General features: G+C 43.8%; 1 protein-coding gene across 4 annotated transcripts in view; it reads left to right on the top strand.

Annotated features, from left to right (window-relative positions):
- The window catches only part of STAT1 (signal transducer and activator of transcription 1), a 49,858-nt gene that overhangs the window by 18,946 nt on the left and 14,164 nt on the right, over positions 1 to 16,748 (top strand). For all 4 annotated transcript variants that reach the window (XR_002771081.1, XM_003801825.3, XM_023508089.1 and 1 more), the window contains 13 exons: positions 1,897 to 2,055; positions 3,048 to 3,140; positions 4,611 to 4,670; positions 7,604 to 7,633; positions 7,729 to 7,822; positions 9,027 to 9,068; positions 9,410 to 9,493; positions 10,316 to 10,414; positions 11,510 to 11,645; positions 12,768 to 12,817; positions 13,560 to 13,654; positions 14,685 to 14,830; positions 16,449 to 16,634. Coding sequence is in view for 3 of the 4 variants with exons in the window: in XM_003801825.3 (XP_003801873.1) it covers positions 1,897 to 2,055; positions 3,048 to 3,140; positions 4,611 to 4,670; positions 7,604 to 7,633; positions 7,729 to 7,822; positions 9,027 to 9,068; positions 9,410 to 9,493; positions 10,316 to 10,414; positions 11,510 to 11,645; positions 12,768 to 12,817; positions 13,560 to 13,654; positions 14,685 to 14,830; positions 16,449 to 16,634 (1,274 nt within the window). In the remaining variant the exon portion in view is untranslated. The remainder of the gene's footprint in view (positions 1 to 1,896; positions 2,056 to 3,047; positions 3,141 to 4,610; positions 4,671 to 7,603; positions 7,634 to 7,728; positions 7,823 to 9,026; positions 9,069 to 9,409; positions 9,494 to 10,315; positions 10,415 to 11,509; positions 11,646 to 12,767; positions 12,818 to 13,559; positions 13,655 to 14,684; positions 14,831 to 16,448; positions 16,635 to 16,748) is intronic.

Here is a 16,748-nt window from a genome sequence, read left to right as displayed (position 1 = left end):
GCACTCTACCAAGGGTGACAAAGTGACTTTATCTCTTAAAAAATAAATGAAGTAATTTTAGACATTGGCTCGGCCACTCACTCAGTTATCCACTCATCTACTTACTATATGCCTAGTGTGTTCGAGGTGCTGTACTGGGGCCTAGGCACACAAGGACAAATGATTCTTGGTCTGCCAATCAGAACTTCTCAGTGTGGAGGGAGAGATGGGTGTGGTAAGAACCCTGTGCAGGAACAGGTTCCAGGAGCTCTGGCCTCCACCAGTGTTCCATGGAGGAAGTAGCCTGGTGCTGACTTTTGAGCACCCCCGTGGCATAGGGAGTAGAAGTCCTCTGTGACAAAGAGAATTGCATATACAAAGGCACAGGACCTGCAGGAACCATGTGGTAGGGGCTCCAGAGAGATGAGGAGGAAAGTGGGCCTGCAGAGTGTGCTGGAGCCTGAAGGTGGGGTTCTTGACACTGTGCTAGGGCAGGGGCATTATCTTGCTGGGAAGCCATGGCATCCATTTCTCTGATTTTTTTATTTAGAAAGGTCACTATGGCTGCAATCTGAAGGATAGAATAGAGGCAGAAAGGCCCACTGGGGTACTATTAGCATTGTATTATGGTCTGGGTGAGAGCTGAACGTGGGATGGGTAGAGAGGACAGAAGAGGTGGGATCATGGGGTGAACATGAAGGGATGGCAGCCCAGAGCGGTTGCCAACAGCCCAAGGACTATAGGTCTGGGGAGGTTATTTTCTGCATTGCTAATTAAAAAAAATTCACAATTAATACACCCAAATAAATATTCACCCATTTGTTTTTATTCTGTGATTGCCTGTATGTACCCTAAGTTTATTGAACAGTGCTTTCCAGTTGAGTGTGCCCTGGTGGACCTGGAGGGTTACTGACCCCCAAGCCCTCTGGTGGCCAGAGAGGCCCTGGAGTGTTTGATGCCCCCTCGTGGTCACTTTAGATCACACATGCCCGTTCCAGGGACAGAGATGTCCCCTGTTGTCCCTCTGTGCTTTCTGAGAATTGCCATTTTCTCTGTGCCACAAACCAGATAGAGTTGGGGACACTGGGTTAGAAGCTTCTCTGGAACTCACTTAAATACCATTATCCTGCCTTCTCCTGTGGCTAAGCGCTGCTCTTTCAGCTCCTTGAACTGATTTGAAGAGTGAACTCACGAAGTAAAAAGTAGGAGACATTTTAAAATATTTTCTTCTGCCATTATTGCTGGTGAACCATTAGCAGGTGACCGACTGTAAGGAAGGGAGAACCTTAAAGCAAGGGCTAGGTTGACTCATTGGCTTTTGGGGTTTAGATTAACCTATTACCCTCTCCTTCTGGTTGAATCAAATAGTAATCTTTGTTCCCTCCTCACCACATTGCTTGGTGGCTTCAAGGCTGCTCCCTGGGCCCCCTGCATGGGTCTGATAGTCTGGTGAGGCACTACCTGCTCACGCCACTATCTTGACATAAAACCTTCAGTGGCTCCTTGGCACCTCTTACATCACCCAAAGGTACCTGCCTTACTGTGTCCCCTGCCACTGGCCTCCTATTTGCCTTGCCCTTTTTAAATCCCACTTGCCTGAAAGGTCGCTGAAGGCACAGGTCCCCAAGAAGCTCTGCTCCCACCAGTCTCTCTTTACATAGATCTCAGGTGCGTGCAGAGGATTTTGGTCCAGGACATCATTGTTCAATGCATGTTAGCTTTTTCTCCCCAGATAACTAAGCTCATCAGCGCCAGCACAAGGCTTGTTTCCCCCATTTCTCCCTGCTGGGCAGAGCGCACTGATGTGCCTAACACCTTGTGTTTCCCGTGATCACTTGTTGGTTTCCCTGGTTTCTGTATTACAGGCTGCTTTGGGACCGTTCCTCACTGGGCCACTGTTGTCTTGTACCTTCCCAGGTTCACCATAGTTGCAGAAAGTCTGCAGCAAGTTCGTCAACAGCTTAAAAAGCTGGAGGAGTTGGAACAGAAGTATACATACGAACACGACCCCATCACAAAAAACAAGCAAGTGTTGTGGGACCGCACCTTTAGCCTTTTCCAGCAGCTCATTCAGAGGTAATTTGTGAGATGTTTATTGCGCCTTCACCGATTATTTTATCCAGAGGAATATTTACAGTAATTCAGATAATTTGGAAGGGTTTAATAGGTTTTTATGTGGCAGTTTATTCCTACCGAAGTTCCTTATTGATGGCCATGGTCATTCTTGTGGACATCTGGGCTAGAAACTGTAGTATTAGGCCGCGTCCTCTCCCTGTGGCTGGTCTGTGCAAAACTTAGTGTGTCTAATGAGGTTTGCCCTGTCCTTCCCATCCTGTGGCCTTATCACATCTTGGGCTCTTAACTCCTCTTTTCTGAACTCAGCCAATCCCTTCTGCAGCCCCTTCCAGCTTACGCCTTGTGACCTCGGTTCTTCCCAGAACACAGCTCTAGTCTGGTTCTTCACCTCCTGCCAATCCATGCGGAGGCCTCAGCTGGACATTTGTGGCCCTACTTTTGTAGCTTTGCTGAAAATTGTAAGGTTCTGGAAGATAGAGACGTGTTTTTGTCGCTCTTCCCCCAATCTAAGGTGTTCCAACATGCTTGGTAGATAAATGAATGTCACGAAGTGGAAGAGTAGAATTCACATTATAAGATCTGTTGGTTTTTTCTGTTTTACATTAGCATGATAATATGTACTTCATTCCCTCTGGCTGGTATCTAAACAAGAATGCCTGTATGTTGGAATTTGAAAAAATTGAGGACATTTTCTTGGGGTTTTGAGGCAAATTTGATTTTTAATGATGATATGTAAATGAATATGATCAAATTAGGGGTTTTCCTTGTTGAACAGTTTCACAGATCACTCTGTTTTTGGTAAGTGTAAATTAGGTTTGGGGATTCTTTGCTAACTAAAAAAATGTCACTTCGATCATCCACCTTATCAGAATCTTTCCAGCAGTGGTTTAGGTTGTGTTCTCTAACGCCCCTTCCTCTTCAGAGAAAATCATTTTTTACTGCCTCAGTTTCGGTGGAAATACTGATTTTTCTGCACTGCTGGATGTTTACAGCTCATTTGTGGTGGAGAGACAGCCTTGCATGCCGACTCACCCTCAGCGGCCATTGGTCTTGAAGACCGGAGTGCAGTTCACCGTGAAGTTGAGGTAACCAAGGGGAGGTGTCCTCCCACATGCTGCCTGTCATGTACTTGCACCCTCATTTCCGTTTACAGAGCAGTTATATAGAATGCTTTAGAGGAAAGAATTTTTCAGTAGGCATTTTAATGTGAATTCTTACTTAGAACATCCAGGAGTCTTTTTTCTTCAAAATAGAAACGTAATCAGTGTAGATGTATATACATATATATACACACCTGATTATTTTTCCTGTTGTAAATGTCATGCATATTTGTAATAGAAAGGGACTCCACATTGCTGAAATGTGTATAGTATAGAGTAGAAGTCATAGCATCCTCACCCCTCTTGAACGTAAGCTTATGACTTGAGCTTTATGAATCCCTGAAACTGTGGTGTGTATGAAAGTGGATATGTGCCATATGTGTTCTCCTGGTAAATGGGTTCTTAGCTTTCATCACATTTTCAAAGCTCCTTGTGATTTAAATATCTGTGGACCACCCTGGAAAACAGCCTAAGTCTGTCTTCACCCAATTTTTTCCATATTGATATCTATAAATATATATATGTGTGTGTACGTGTGTACACATGCAAAGGGTGCAAAAAAACTGTACACACTTTTTTTTTTCCTCTTCTGGCCAGGGCCGAGTTTGAACCCGCCACCTCTGGTATATGGGGCCAGCACCCTACTCCTTTGAGCCACAGGCACTGCCTAAATGTACACACTATTTAAGAAAGGAAAAAACCTTATTAAATTTGTAATACTGAAGTCATGTTTGACTTCTGCAATTACCAGAGGTGCTCAAATGCGACTTATATTCATCTTTTGTTATTGGTATATGCTGATTTAAGTCCACAGGCACCCGCCGCTTTCCCTGGCTGGCAGTGTTACATTGCCACACTTAAGCCCCTGTGAATCCTAGAACTTGGCAGCTGGAAGGGGCAGTGAAAATCTGATCCTCTCCACCTTTTTACTAAGTGAGGGCTGACATATCCCTGGGGCCTCCAGCTTAGGGGAGCAGAGGCACATGCCTCCTACCATCCCACACCACCCTAGTGAGATTAGAGATACGACCCACATTTTCTGATTATGGTTGATAGTTTTTATTTTCTTCCAGTAGAACAAACATTATAAACAAATTTAGTAAGAAGTAACGTTTGCTATTTTTCACCTGTGTCAGTTGGCCAAAAGTAGAAATTTTGATAAAACCCAACGTTGGTGAGATTATTTAGGGATGTGGCCACTCTCACTCACTTTGGTGGAAGTATAAAATCAGTGCTGTGTTTCTTCAGCAATTCCACAGCTGGGAATTTATCCTACAAATGCACTTTTTAAAAAATCCAAGTAGACAATACAAAAATGTCAGTTTTGTTGTTGTTTGTAAGACCTCCAAATTGGAGGGGGTTTTGTTTATTTCTAAATAGTCATAGTTAGGGAGTTGACATAGTAAATTGTAATAGATAATTTTTTAAAGTAATGATTTTTATTTTTCTTTGCAGGCTGTTGGTGAAGTTGCAAGAGCTGAATTATAACTTGAAAGTCAAAGTCTTATTTGATAAGTAAGATGCCTTTAAGATTATCTAAGATACACATATGATTGAAATGCTGGTTTGGGCTCGGCGCCTATAGCTCAACCAGCTAAGGCGCCAGCCACGTACACCTAAGGTGGCGGGTTCGAATCCCCAGCCCGGACCCGCCAAACAACAATGATGGCTGCAACCAAAAAATAGCCGGGCGTTGTGGCGGGCGCCTGTAGTCCCAGCTGCTTGGGAGGCGGAGGCAGGAGACTCGCTTGAGCCCAGGAGTTGGAGGTTGCTGTGAGCTGTAATGCCACGACACTCTACCCAGGGGGACAGCTTGAGGCTCTGTCTCAAAAAAAAAAAAAAGAAATGCTGGTTTGTTAACCATAGACTCCTCCATTAGATGAGCAGATTCACCAGTTTTTCAATGGGTGTCTACACTGGGAGGAAGTTTGCCTCCCTGTGACCCTGGGGCTGAGCCCAGGGTGCTGACACTGCTACTGCTGCTGGTGAGCAGAGGCTTCAAGTCAGGTCCACCAGGACCATTACAAATGATCCCAGAGATTTAAGTCAGCAGCTGCCTTTCTGGATGTCAAGAGCTTCCTGTAGAGCTGCTGTCAAAATGCCTGTGTCCATATAGACTATAAGTAAACAATAGAATGAGTGTATTTTGTGCATTTGAGATTGTAATCTGCACATCCCAAGGCAGCTGGACTCAGCATACCACCCGCTCTTCCCAGGCTAGCCCCATCGAGAGGCCCTGATCACACACCAGGCTGACCATCCAGGCTGCTATGATTCTGAGGCCTATTGGGAGGTTGTTTCTAGAATGAGGTCAGCCACATTTGGGGGGGCCTATGTGGAGCTGCTGGATTCACCCCATCCCTTCTAAACTGTGGAGACCCGGGGATCAGCAACATCTCTCAGAGGGATTCAGATTGAGCATTCCCATCCTATTTTGCCTTTAGACCCTAGACCTAGACTAGGACTGACTTAGCCACTTGCCTTAAGGAACAACATGACCCCTTGCCCCAGATATGTCTGATGCTTTTGTTGGCTTGTGTCACATACGAGTACAGTAGGTTTTAAAAATGACTTGTGATAATTTCGTTTTCCCCTGGCTTTTTGTTTCTTCCCACTTCTGTAAGAATATTCTTCCTTGTAGCATAGTCTGTTTCTTTGTCTTCCCTGCCATCATCTTTGGTTTTTCTCTGTTTCAGTTAGCTTCTGCTGTAGAACAAACCACTCCAAAAATTTAGTGGATAGGCTTGGCACCTGTAGCTCAAGCGGCTAAGGCACCAGCCATATACACCAGAGTTCCAATCCAGCCCGGGCCCGCCAAACAACAATGACAACTACAACCAAAAAATATCTGGGCATTGTGGCTGGCGCCTGTAGTCCCAGTTACTTGGGAAGCTGAGGCAAGAGAATCACTTAAGCCCAGGACTTAGAGGTTACTGTGAGCTATGATGCCATGGCACTCTACCCAGAATGACAGCTTGAGGCTCTGTCTCAAAAAACAAAAAAAATGAGTGGATAAAACCCCCAAAACATTATTTCTTACATCCTGTGTGTTGTAGGTGGTCCTTCTGTCTGGGCTAGCCTGATTGGAACTAGCCAATTTTGTTGCATGTCTGTGTTTCAGGAGGGTACGTGATACACTTTGCACTGTATTTTGCTATCCTTCCTCACTCTCAAAGAGGCTAGCCTGGGCTTTGCTGATGGAGACAGTGTTCCAAGCAGGCGAGGCCTGTGAGGGCTAGCCTTGGAATCTATGTCACTCCCCTGCATTCTGTTGGTAAAAGTAAGGCAAGGCTGGCAGAGATTCTGGGGACTGAGAGATACATTCTTCTTGAAGGGAGGAACCATCAGGGTTTTGCGGCCACTCCAGTTTTGACCCTCTGCTTTATTTCAGCCCCTCTTTCAGTTTTTTCTGGCTCTTCTGTCTTTTCTGTCTACTCCAGCGCTGACTTATCTTCTTAGCTTTGACAAATCAGCTTTGTACCACATTGTTCCTTTTATTCTAAATCTTTTTCTTTTCTTTTGTTTTGAACAGTAAAAGTAGGTCCCTCTCACAGGCAATGGGAATTGTCATTCACAGAAACAACTGAACTTCTAGTTGAGATAGGAAAGGAAAGATCAGGTGGCACCTGTGTCTCAAAGGAATAGGGCGCTGGCCCCTTATGCTGGAGGTGGAGGGTTCAAACCTGGCCCTGGCCCAAAACTGCAAAATTAATTAATTTAATTAATTTTATTAAATAATTAAAAAAAAAGAAAGGGAAGATCCCTAACTTATCTACTTGTGACTGGGCTAACAATTTCTAATCTATATCTACACATTAACAGATACATTTTTTGGCTAGAGCATGACAAAATAATCATTGAATTTACATAAGATGCAAGGTTTTTCAAGATTTTGACCTCAGACTTAAACTTGTCACTTTCCCCTAATAGCTGACTCTTCTGGGGTACTTAGGTGAGAGCATTAGAGATAATAGAGAATGAAAATAAGGGTTAGGCAGGCACATTGGAGGGCTGCCGAGTTCTGTGGCAGCAGAGCCGGGTGCTGTCTGTTGAATCCCCAGTGCTTAGCACAGAGCCTCACACAGAGTATGTAGTTGCTCAATAAACAGAGGTACGCTTACATTTACTAAGGGTACATTATGTACTCATTTTATCCATTAACTAGTTTACTCCTCAGGATATCCTGGAAGGTTCACGCTCTTGGCATGTTGTACCAATGAGACGCAGGAGGCCTGGTTTGTTTGCCCAAGGCCACTCAGTGGTGCTGTAGGGGGATCGAGGAGGGGTGGGAGGGAAATGACAGGGCAGCAAACCAGGTTGAGATTTATGTTTTATTTATCTTTTGCCTCTATTTTTATAGGTTTGTTAAAACTTATTTTAAATTTTAGAAACACTTGTGTGGTTATTTATTATGTATCTACATACATATATATGTTTGTTTTTTGCAGAGACGTGAATGAGAGAAACACAGTAAAAGGGTACGTGATCCACTCTGCACTGTATTTCTCTATCCTTTTTGTTTGCTTGCTTAATAGTTTGAAGCCTTTCATTATTTCTGTCTCGTGTTGTATAGATTCAGAAAGTTCAACATTTTGGGCACACACACGAAAGTGATGAACATGGAGGAGTCCACCAATGGAAGTCTGGCGGCTGAATTTCGACATCTGGTGAGGACACTGGTTTTGCCCTCTTTGGGTGCTCCCTGATTTATTAGGACTTTTGACAATTGAGTGGCACTTTGGGACACTTTGTAACCTGGAGGGTGCCCCTAGACTTTCCAGACTTTGTGGCTGGTGAGTTCTCGTCACCAGCACTTGGGACATTTTGGTTCCCCCTTCTCATCCCAGAACCATCATTGTGTGTTCTGCCCGCCTCTCTTCCAAAGCTCCTGTTGGGCAGTATCAGTCTCAAGGAAACTGCTCTGAGCCTGCATGTTCATAAATGGCCCAGTTGGTTGCCGGTGGCCTCAATGGCCTCAGTGACTCACGTGGTTTTCTCAGAGGCCATTGCTCCCATGTCCTGACCATACCTCCCCCACCCTCCAGGCATGGTCACGAACCCCACATTCTCTCTGCAGCCTCTTCTTTGCATTTCTTTTCCTGGTGGTCTCACCCACAGCCCCTGCGTCCTTGGCGGCCTGACTCTGCCCCTGCAACGGGTCTCTAGAGAATTAGTTCCCATCCTAAGAGGTGATAGAAGCTGCCCAGCAGGGGTGTCTGAAGTGCCCCACCTACTTTCCCCTTCTGTGGTAATGGTGTTGCCAGTTCCAGTTGTTCAGATGTTCCTTTGGCGCTGAGCCCACAGCTCTCCCTGGGCCCAGAACCTGCAGTGAGTCAAGGCACCTTTTCTCTTGGCATCTGTGCACCAGCAGACCTCGGGGCTGGGAAGCTAGGTGTTGTTCAGGACCCTCAGCCCAACCTGGGAGCCTGAGGGTGCCCAGAGCTGCCCTCAGGGCCCCAGTTGCTCCCTCAAAGCCTCAGTATTGAAGTCCACTTGAGGGTAGTTGATCCTGGAGTCACTGGATCTCTGGAAGACTCTTCTGAGGGAAGAAGGAAGGAGGAGAAGCTGTCCGCCCTGAGCCTGGGGACATGCCACAGCTAGTGAAGGTGCATGGGAGCTCATTCAGGGAAAGTGCACACGGGAAGGGAGCAGGATACAGTTCCCTGAGGTCCTCCGGAGGCCTGGTGCCCACACCCTGCCGGGCCAGTGGGGAGAGGTGCTTCTGCTCATGGACCCAGACAAGGGCAGTTTTGTTTCTCAGCATTTGTATCTGGCATTCTTTCTAGTTTTAATTTTGGTCTACTTCGCAAATGAAGTGAGTAACTTGGACAATTAACATGCCATTTAAGAAGATGGTTTTTTCTTTTATAGCAACTGAAAGAACAGAAGAATGCTGGCTCCAGAACTAATGAGGTGAGAGACTATGTTGTGACTAGACCCAAACCAGGCAGGTCTGTCCAGTGAGGGAAGGTCAGTGCCTCTAGGGCCTGGGGACACCTCTAGAGGGGCTCAGACCCTAGGTCACAGAGAAAGCCATTAGAAATGCCCTTTCCCCATTCCTGTTTTTCCCTGAATCTCCAACCTTGCCATGATCTCAGAGTAACACCTGGGGTAAGATTATTGAATATTCACGTTGCAGCCAATTGGGTCCAGGATCTCTGCAGCCTGGTTTTAGTGTTAATTTGGCTTCTGAAATTTGCAAGATGAGTGAATATATTGCTCTATTCTTTTCTTTTTTCCTTTTCTCTCCTCAGGGCCCTCTGATTGTTACTGAAGAGCTTCACTCTCTTAGTTTTGAAACCCAGTTGTGCCAACCTGGTTTGGTAATTGATCTTGAGGTAAGACTTCTGTGGTCTCAAGGTGGAAAACTTTATTTTTACTCTTAACTACTACATGTATTTTTATTTCTCAGTTTTTGTTTTAGAGATACCTACCTGATGGCTTAAAAAAGATAATCTTTTTCCACTAATGTTATTTTAACCTTAATTTATGGTCCAGAAAGATAGAGAATTGAGTTAATCTCAAACTCTGTAAGCTATTTGTTCTAATTGAGATTGCCAGTGTTAATTTTTTTATATTAAGCATTGAAACTTATTTTCTTTACTCCGCCCTTTCCCCACATTTTGTTTATGTCATGATTTACTTATTTTTAAATTGGGTATCCTTGAACAAATTGCAGCTATCATTAGTTTTAGGGACTTAGCTCTTTTTTTTTTGAGACAGAGTCTCAAGCTGTCGCCTGGGGTAGAGTGCTATGGCGTCACAGCTCACAGCAACCTCAAACTCCTGGGCTTACTCGATTCTCTTGCCTCACCTTCCCAAGTAGCTGGGACTACAGGCACCCGCCACAATGCCCAGATATTTTTTTGGTTGTAGTTGTCATTGTTGTTTGGCAGGCCCGGGCTGGATTCGAACCCGCCAGCTCCAGTGTATGTGGCTGGCGCCCTAGCCATTGAGCTACAGGTGCCAAGCCATAGGGACTTATTTCTTAACTGAAGATAAGATAAACTATGGACAGAAGAACAGAACTTAACCTCTTTCTGCTTTTCAAGTGTAAACTATATGCATATACATAAATAATCCACTGCTTGTTTCTGAGGCTGAGTAGAAAGTGATATTTCTGCAGTGCAGATGATTTCAAGGTCTCTGTCATCTTTCAGACGACCTCTCTGCCCATCGTGGTGATCTCCAATGTCAGCCAGCTCCCAAGTGGCTGGGCCTCCATTCTGTGGTACAACATGCTGGTGGCAGAACCCAGGGTAAGGAACTGTATTTGCTTTCATCCCAGAGGTTAGCCAGAGACCCTATGGTCTTGCTGTTGCATCTCTGAAATATCCTGTGCTGGCCAGATGTTGAGAGAGAAGTGACACAGCTCTTGGGGTGTCACTAAGGAAAGTGACTTAATTCTGGGCACGTGAAGCATATGTGTGTGTGTGTTTGGATGTGAATAAGCTCAGACAACTGATGATTTTATGTAACTTTTATTATGGAGGAGGTTCTTTGGTATCATTCTTTTTCTTAAATGTGTATATCTATTAAACAAACATGCCCCGTTCTTGGAGCATGGCACCTCACTGTTGATTAATTACGACTCTCATTATTCAAAGTAGCTGTGTTCTGTCATGTGACTGGGAAATACTTAATGAGCGAATAGGGAATTATTGCTCCCAAGGGAAATACAGGATTAGGTTCCTACAAGCCTGTGGTCTCAGTATTTTTGTCAGCACATCAATACAGAACCTTATTTTTGCGTTTCTGTTTAAACATATCTTACCTAATGTATTTGTTGATTCATTAATATTGAACTTAACAGCCAGCAGCACTGTCACTTGTGTCTGAGTGAAGTTCATCTCACATACACATTTTCTCTTTGGGGCACGTCACAGCCTTCCTGTGCTCAGGAATGGCAGATGGTGAGGCAGGACACGTGGGCGCCATTTTAAGCAGCTAAATGAATAATCACAGGAATGCGAAAAATGTGGCACTAAATAAACTTCAGAAGGGATACTGTTTCTAGTATGAGAGCTGAAGCAAGCCAGAGTGTTGTTTGACCTCAGTAGGAATGTAAATGTATTAAGGGACTCAATCCTTTCTGCTCTGGCATGGTTGTGTCTTCAGGTGACTGTGCGGGTGTCATGAGTATTGATTTTGGAGTTACAAATCAGTGTTAATGAGTAAACAAACTCAAAAGGGGAGCCTCCAAATAATAAGACTTGACTGTATTTTTCTTCCACTACGGTGAAAACATCTGTGTGTCATATAAACTAGAATTAAACTTCAGGACATTGAGACTCATGTTTCATTGTCTGGCTTGTGACTTCAGTAACCCTTAGCGTTGGGTGTTTTCTTTGTAGAATCTGTCCTTCTTCCTGAATCCACCATGTGCACGATGGTCTCAGCTTTCAGAGGTCCTGAGCTGGCAGTTTTCTTCTGTCACCAAGAGAGGTCTCAATGTGGACCAGCTGAATATGTTGGGAGAGAAGCTTCTTGGTATGAACATACTAACTTTTTATGTATGTAAAAATAGAGATTTATAAGAATGTCTTACTTGTTCTTTTTCCCCCTCTCTGCTCTTTACTTTTTTGAAAGTAGAAGAATATTAAAACCTGTTGACTTTTCAAGCTGCAGCTTATTAAAGCTAAATGAGAATCATACATGATCTTGGAAAAAAATAGAGGCCTGATAAAAGATTTAACCAAATCATTTCCTCATCTCTTGCTAACATTTCTGAGAAGGGTTTCTAAGGAAAGTTTTTTTTAATTATATAAAGGATATTATGTATAAGTTCCTTGACAAAAAAAGATGAACCTTGGGGAGAAGAAAGTCCCTGATGTGGTAAGAATAAGGTCCTGGGGACTGCCCAGCACACAAGACCCACCCAGTGTCTCCACTACTCACCCTCCTGCATCAGGAGGGCCCAGGTAGTGAAGACACTGCTCACACAGGAGCACGCCTCTTGTAATCTGCAGCTTGGACTGACTGGGCAGAGTCCAGACCATGGAAGGTAGACCCTTCTATATCAGTGGATTTATCAGTCTAAACAAATCAAAGATCCACTAGTCTCAAGGTCAGATCTTTTAATGAATGGGAATATCTGAACTATTTTTTTTTAAACCCATGGATAATTTTTATCCAGCTTTGCTTTCTGTACAGCAGAACCACATCTGCTGTGATCACTGAGAGGCCCTTCCTGACCCAGTGGCTCTCAACAGTGCCTTCTCTTGGCCATGCACCTGTCACAATACTCATCTTGTTCTATTAAGTAAAAAGTATAAAGTCATCTTACTCTATTTTCATATTTGTCAAGAGTTAAGAAAGATCTCTTCTCTGCCTTTAGTGGTGTATTTGTGGTTTTGTTTGAAGAGAGATAAAGGGCTTACCACCTCTTAGAGCCTGGAATACTTTAATTTGTGTAGCTAATAACCCCTGGGCTTTGTTGCAGAATTAATTTAGCATTAAGGTATCAGAAAATATCAACCATGGACGTTCAGAACTTCCTCATTTTGGATGTTAGCTCTTTTCCTCCAGAGGAAATCCAAGAGTCATTGGTCCAACTAAATCTTCAGAATCGATTTCCGTTTGCTGAAAAAAATCTTATTTTTATTTGTTTAGGTCCTAACGCTGGCCCTGATGGTCTTATTCCATGGTCGAGGTTTTGTAAGGTGGGTTCTGTCTGAGTTTCATGCTCTCTGAGCCTTTTTTCTCTGCTGAGGTCTCATATTTCTTGCTGCGGTAGTGACTTGACTGTTTGCTTATTCTGGCATGTTTTTTTCTCTGACCAAGGAGCCCCTAGGGCAAGTTGTTTGCTTTTCTTCAGCGCAGGAGGTTAGTCTCCAAGCCAGGAAGCACCTGCCTGAGTGATAACATTCTTTCATATCCGAAATGAGTCTTCTATTCACTCGCAGTGGCCCCCGCCTGGCAGCATATTGGCCATGTCCGTGTGAAATGTGTGCTCTGGGCCAGGCTGCATGGCCTGAGCGGCCAGATGAGTCTCTTGGAACCTGCTCAAGCAGGAGGGCCAGCTGGAGGGAACATTTAGACCCTGCTGGGGTCACCAGATAGGGCTGGTCGGCTGGCTCGGTTGGATTTTGCTAGCATGGGGGCAGCTTTTCTTTCCATGTTTCACCCTAGAGGTTATTCCTGGCTGCTTGGCTACTGTTTAGAGAGGGAAGTGGAGCCCTGCCTGGGGAAATGGACAGCTCCCAGTCTGAATGCCAATGATAAGAGGGGAGAAACTATGATATTCCCTGCCTGGGGTCAGGATGGCTGGTGCTCTATACGGGACACTTCTACATTTGAAAGCTGGGAAGTCTTTATAGATTAAAATCTGATGGTGGGAGGGGGCATGGTAAGTCACTGCTTTGGGTTTCTTTGTTCCTCATGTGTGCATTTGTATATTTTCAGGAAAATATAAATGATAAAAACTTTTCCTTCTGGCATTGGATTGAAAACATCCTAGAACTCATTAAAAAACACCTACTCTCTCTCTGGAATGATGGGTAAGGGCCACTGATGGATGTATTTTTGAAACAGATTTTTAGTACACACTCACTACAAGGCTGAGGCAAAAAAAAAAAAAAAGCATTATTTGAGAAGACGTGTATGAATCTCACAGAGGTGCACACATATAGATTGTCACTTCAAGGCATAAGGAGTGTAAACCTCATGATTAGATTCATACTTGCTTAGTATAGGTATCTGTGTGTATTTGCAAAACTAAATTTAAAAAACCTGAGTATCATTCATGTATTCATTCATTCAACAAAAATTTCTGGCCAGCCACAGTGGCTCACGCCTGTAATCCTAGCACTCTGAGTGCTAGGCCAAAGCAGGTGGATTGCCTGAGCTCACGAGTTTGACACCATCCTGAGCAAAAAACAAGACCCCCCCCCATCTCTACTAAAAATAGAAAAACTGAGGCAAGAAGATCGCTTGACCCCAAGAGTTGGAGGTTGCTGTGAGCTGTGATGCCACAGCACTCTATGCAAGGTGATAGTCTGAGACTCTGTCTCAAAAACAAACAAACAAACAAGCAAAAGAATTTTTTGAGCTCTCACCATGTTCCCTGTAGGAAGGAAGAAAAAAACCCTTTTAACTTGTTTCTATCTGACTTATTCCCAGGATCAGCTAATATTTCACAAAAGCTTAAAGTTTATCGGAAATGCTAGAATATGAAAATATCTATTGTCTGAGTCTCTTCCTCTCCAGTATAAAAGATGTGTAGATTGAAGCATTTAGTGGTCTTTAAATTCAGTGACAACCGAAGGCTCCTTGATCCAGTGTGTAGTTGCTGAGCTGCTAAGCCTCCTACTGACACCACGTTCATGCTGGGTTTCTTCTTTAAACTGTAGCATGTACATGAATAAATGAAGTGCTTCCTGAAGTGCCATTAAATAGATTTTAAGACTGTCTGTACATTTTTGTCACAGATTATTTTGTCACATGCCAGTTGTTCTGGTTTGTAAGCTAACCTGAGCATTAAGACCATGATTGAACTACAGTCTCTCTGTCCATCTCTCCCATGTCCAGGTGTATCATGGGCTTCATCAGCAAGGAGCGGGAACGAGATCTACTGAAGGACCAGCAGTCGGGGACCTTCCTGCTGCGCTTCAGTGAGAGCTGCCGTGAAGGGGCCATCACATTCACATGGGTGGAGCGCTCCCAGAATGGAGGCGGTGAGTGAGGGGTGTGAGCATAGCCACCAGCACCCCCAGGGTGCGGAATCCTGCTCTCTCACCACCAGTCAGCTTACACATTCATGAATGAATCTGAAATTGCAGATCCTACACTCAACCCAGCTGAGCGTCCCCTAAGTGGGAGTTAATAAACCACCATGAATATTTGTAATTCCCTGCCTGGAACGTACTATGAAAATGGTAGTTTTGAAAAAACAAGGCCAAATTCTTTCTCATTTTGTCCAGTTTGTTATCAGTAGATGAAGGATATGAGTTGATATAATCTGCATGCAGCCAGTTCTTAGAAGAAGTCACATTTCCCACAGGCTTAAACTTTTCTAGACTCACTTAGGGTAATCCTGGAGTAAAGCATGCAGATGAGGGCAGGCTTTGTGAGATGATTCCACACACATTGTTAGCGGGGTGCAGGGGCTGTTGGGAAGAGCCGAAGCCCTCCACCCTGCCTTCACAATGGGCAGCTGCAGGCTTATCTTTGGTATACTGGGTTTCTCTCTAAGCAAATGAGTCCATGGCTAAAGTGTCCAAAGTCCTTGGTGTTTAAGAACCAGATTTCTGGAGACAAAGCTGAATAGCACAGAGGAAAAACTGATAGACTGATTACTTTTCACTGTTGTGGAGAGTTTGCTTTGTTTGAAGGACTGGAGGAAAGAAAGGATTTGTTCCTGTGGACTTTTATGCTTTCAGTGGGTAGATACAAAAAGATAGGCTACTTTTCTTGTTCTATTTATTTTTTCTTCAGAGGAAAAATCAGGAGGGCTGAGATCCCAGGCTGCTGCTGGAATAGATGTCAGAGCCTGCCCTCCTTTTCCGTAATAGGTCCTGAGCCAGCTGAGAGACGACAGCATTAGCGAACCAAGCATAGACAAGGGAAACGCTGGCGTCAGAAAATTTAAGTGGGAAACCATCAGTCACAGAGATTCAGGATACTGGCAGGGTCTGAAGTTCTAGAGCAGGGTCCCTATAGCACCTGAACTTGTAGTCCGTGGACTATGTACATTCCAATGTGAGATTCTGGATTAATTAGGAAGAAGGATCTGAAGAAGGTCTGAGAATGAGAACAGGAATGAATTAAACTGCGGTTGATTACATTAAGGACTAAAGGGAAAAGTAACACATAGGCTCTTTCTTTGTTTCAGATGTTGTTTTCTATTATCATTTCTATTGTTTATTTAAAAAATTATGTTTTTCAACACAAAAAGAAAGTCAACACAGAAAGCTTATTTTTAGTAACCTAATCTAAGGCTTTAGCCAAGATGACCCAATTAGTAATTATTTATATCTGCCTGTGGGCAGGGTATTGTTGAAGAATAGAGCCTTTTAAAAACTTTTAATAAACTTTTTTGGCCAGATTTATAAATCTAAGCAAAAAATGATAAACGTAACTAAGAGCAATGACTTCTTTTTTTAAACAGGATTCTAAGTTGTTTAGAAATAAGGCAGTCCACTCTCTGTGGTATGTGTCTGTAAGGCCTGGACTGTGATTAGTTTTTACCAGGTTCACTGCAGGTAAACACTGCAGCGTTTTGTTTCTCTCCTTTCCATTGTTTTAGGATGTTCTGTGGAATTCTAGCATTTCTCCTTTTTTTTTTTTTTTTAGAACCTCACATCCATGCCGTTGAACCTTACACCAAGAAAGAACTTTCTGCCGTTACTTTCCCTGATATCATTCGCAATTATAAAGTCATGGCAGCTGAGAATATTCCAGAGAATCCCCTGAAGTATCTCTATCCAAATATTGACAAAGACCATGCCTTTGGAAAGTACTACTCCAGGCCAAAGGAAGGTAGGTGAGGAGAATAAGTAGTCACTGCCCTGATAGGCAGTAGCACAGAGTGGTCCCTTCCTGGTGATGGATGGATGCTTCCTCTTCAGACAGCATTTATTAAGTGGAAGATGC

Source organism: Otolemur garnettii, unplaced genomic scaffold (genome assembly GCF_000181295.1).
Source record: "Otolemur garnettii isolate 467f Iridium unplaced genomic scaffold, OtoGar3 scaffold00222, whole genome shotgun sequence".
Classification (NCBI taxonomy): Eukaryota; Metazoa; Chordata; class Mammalia; order Primates; family Galagidae; genus Otolemur; species Otolemur garnettii.
This window is presented reverse-complemented; position numbering and strand designations above follow the sequence as displayed.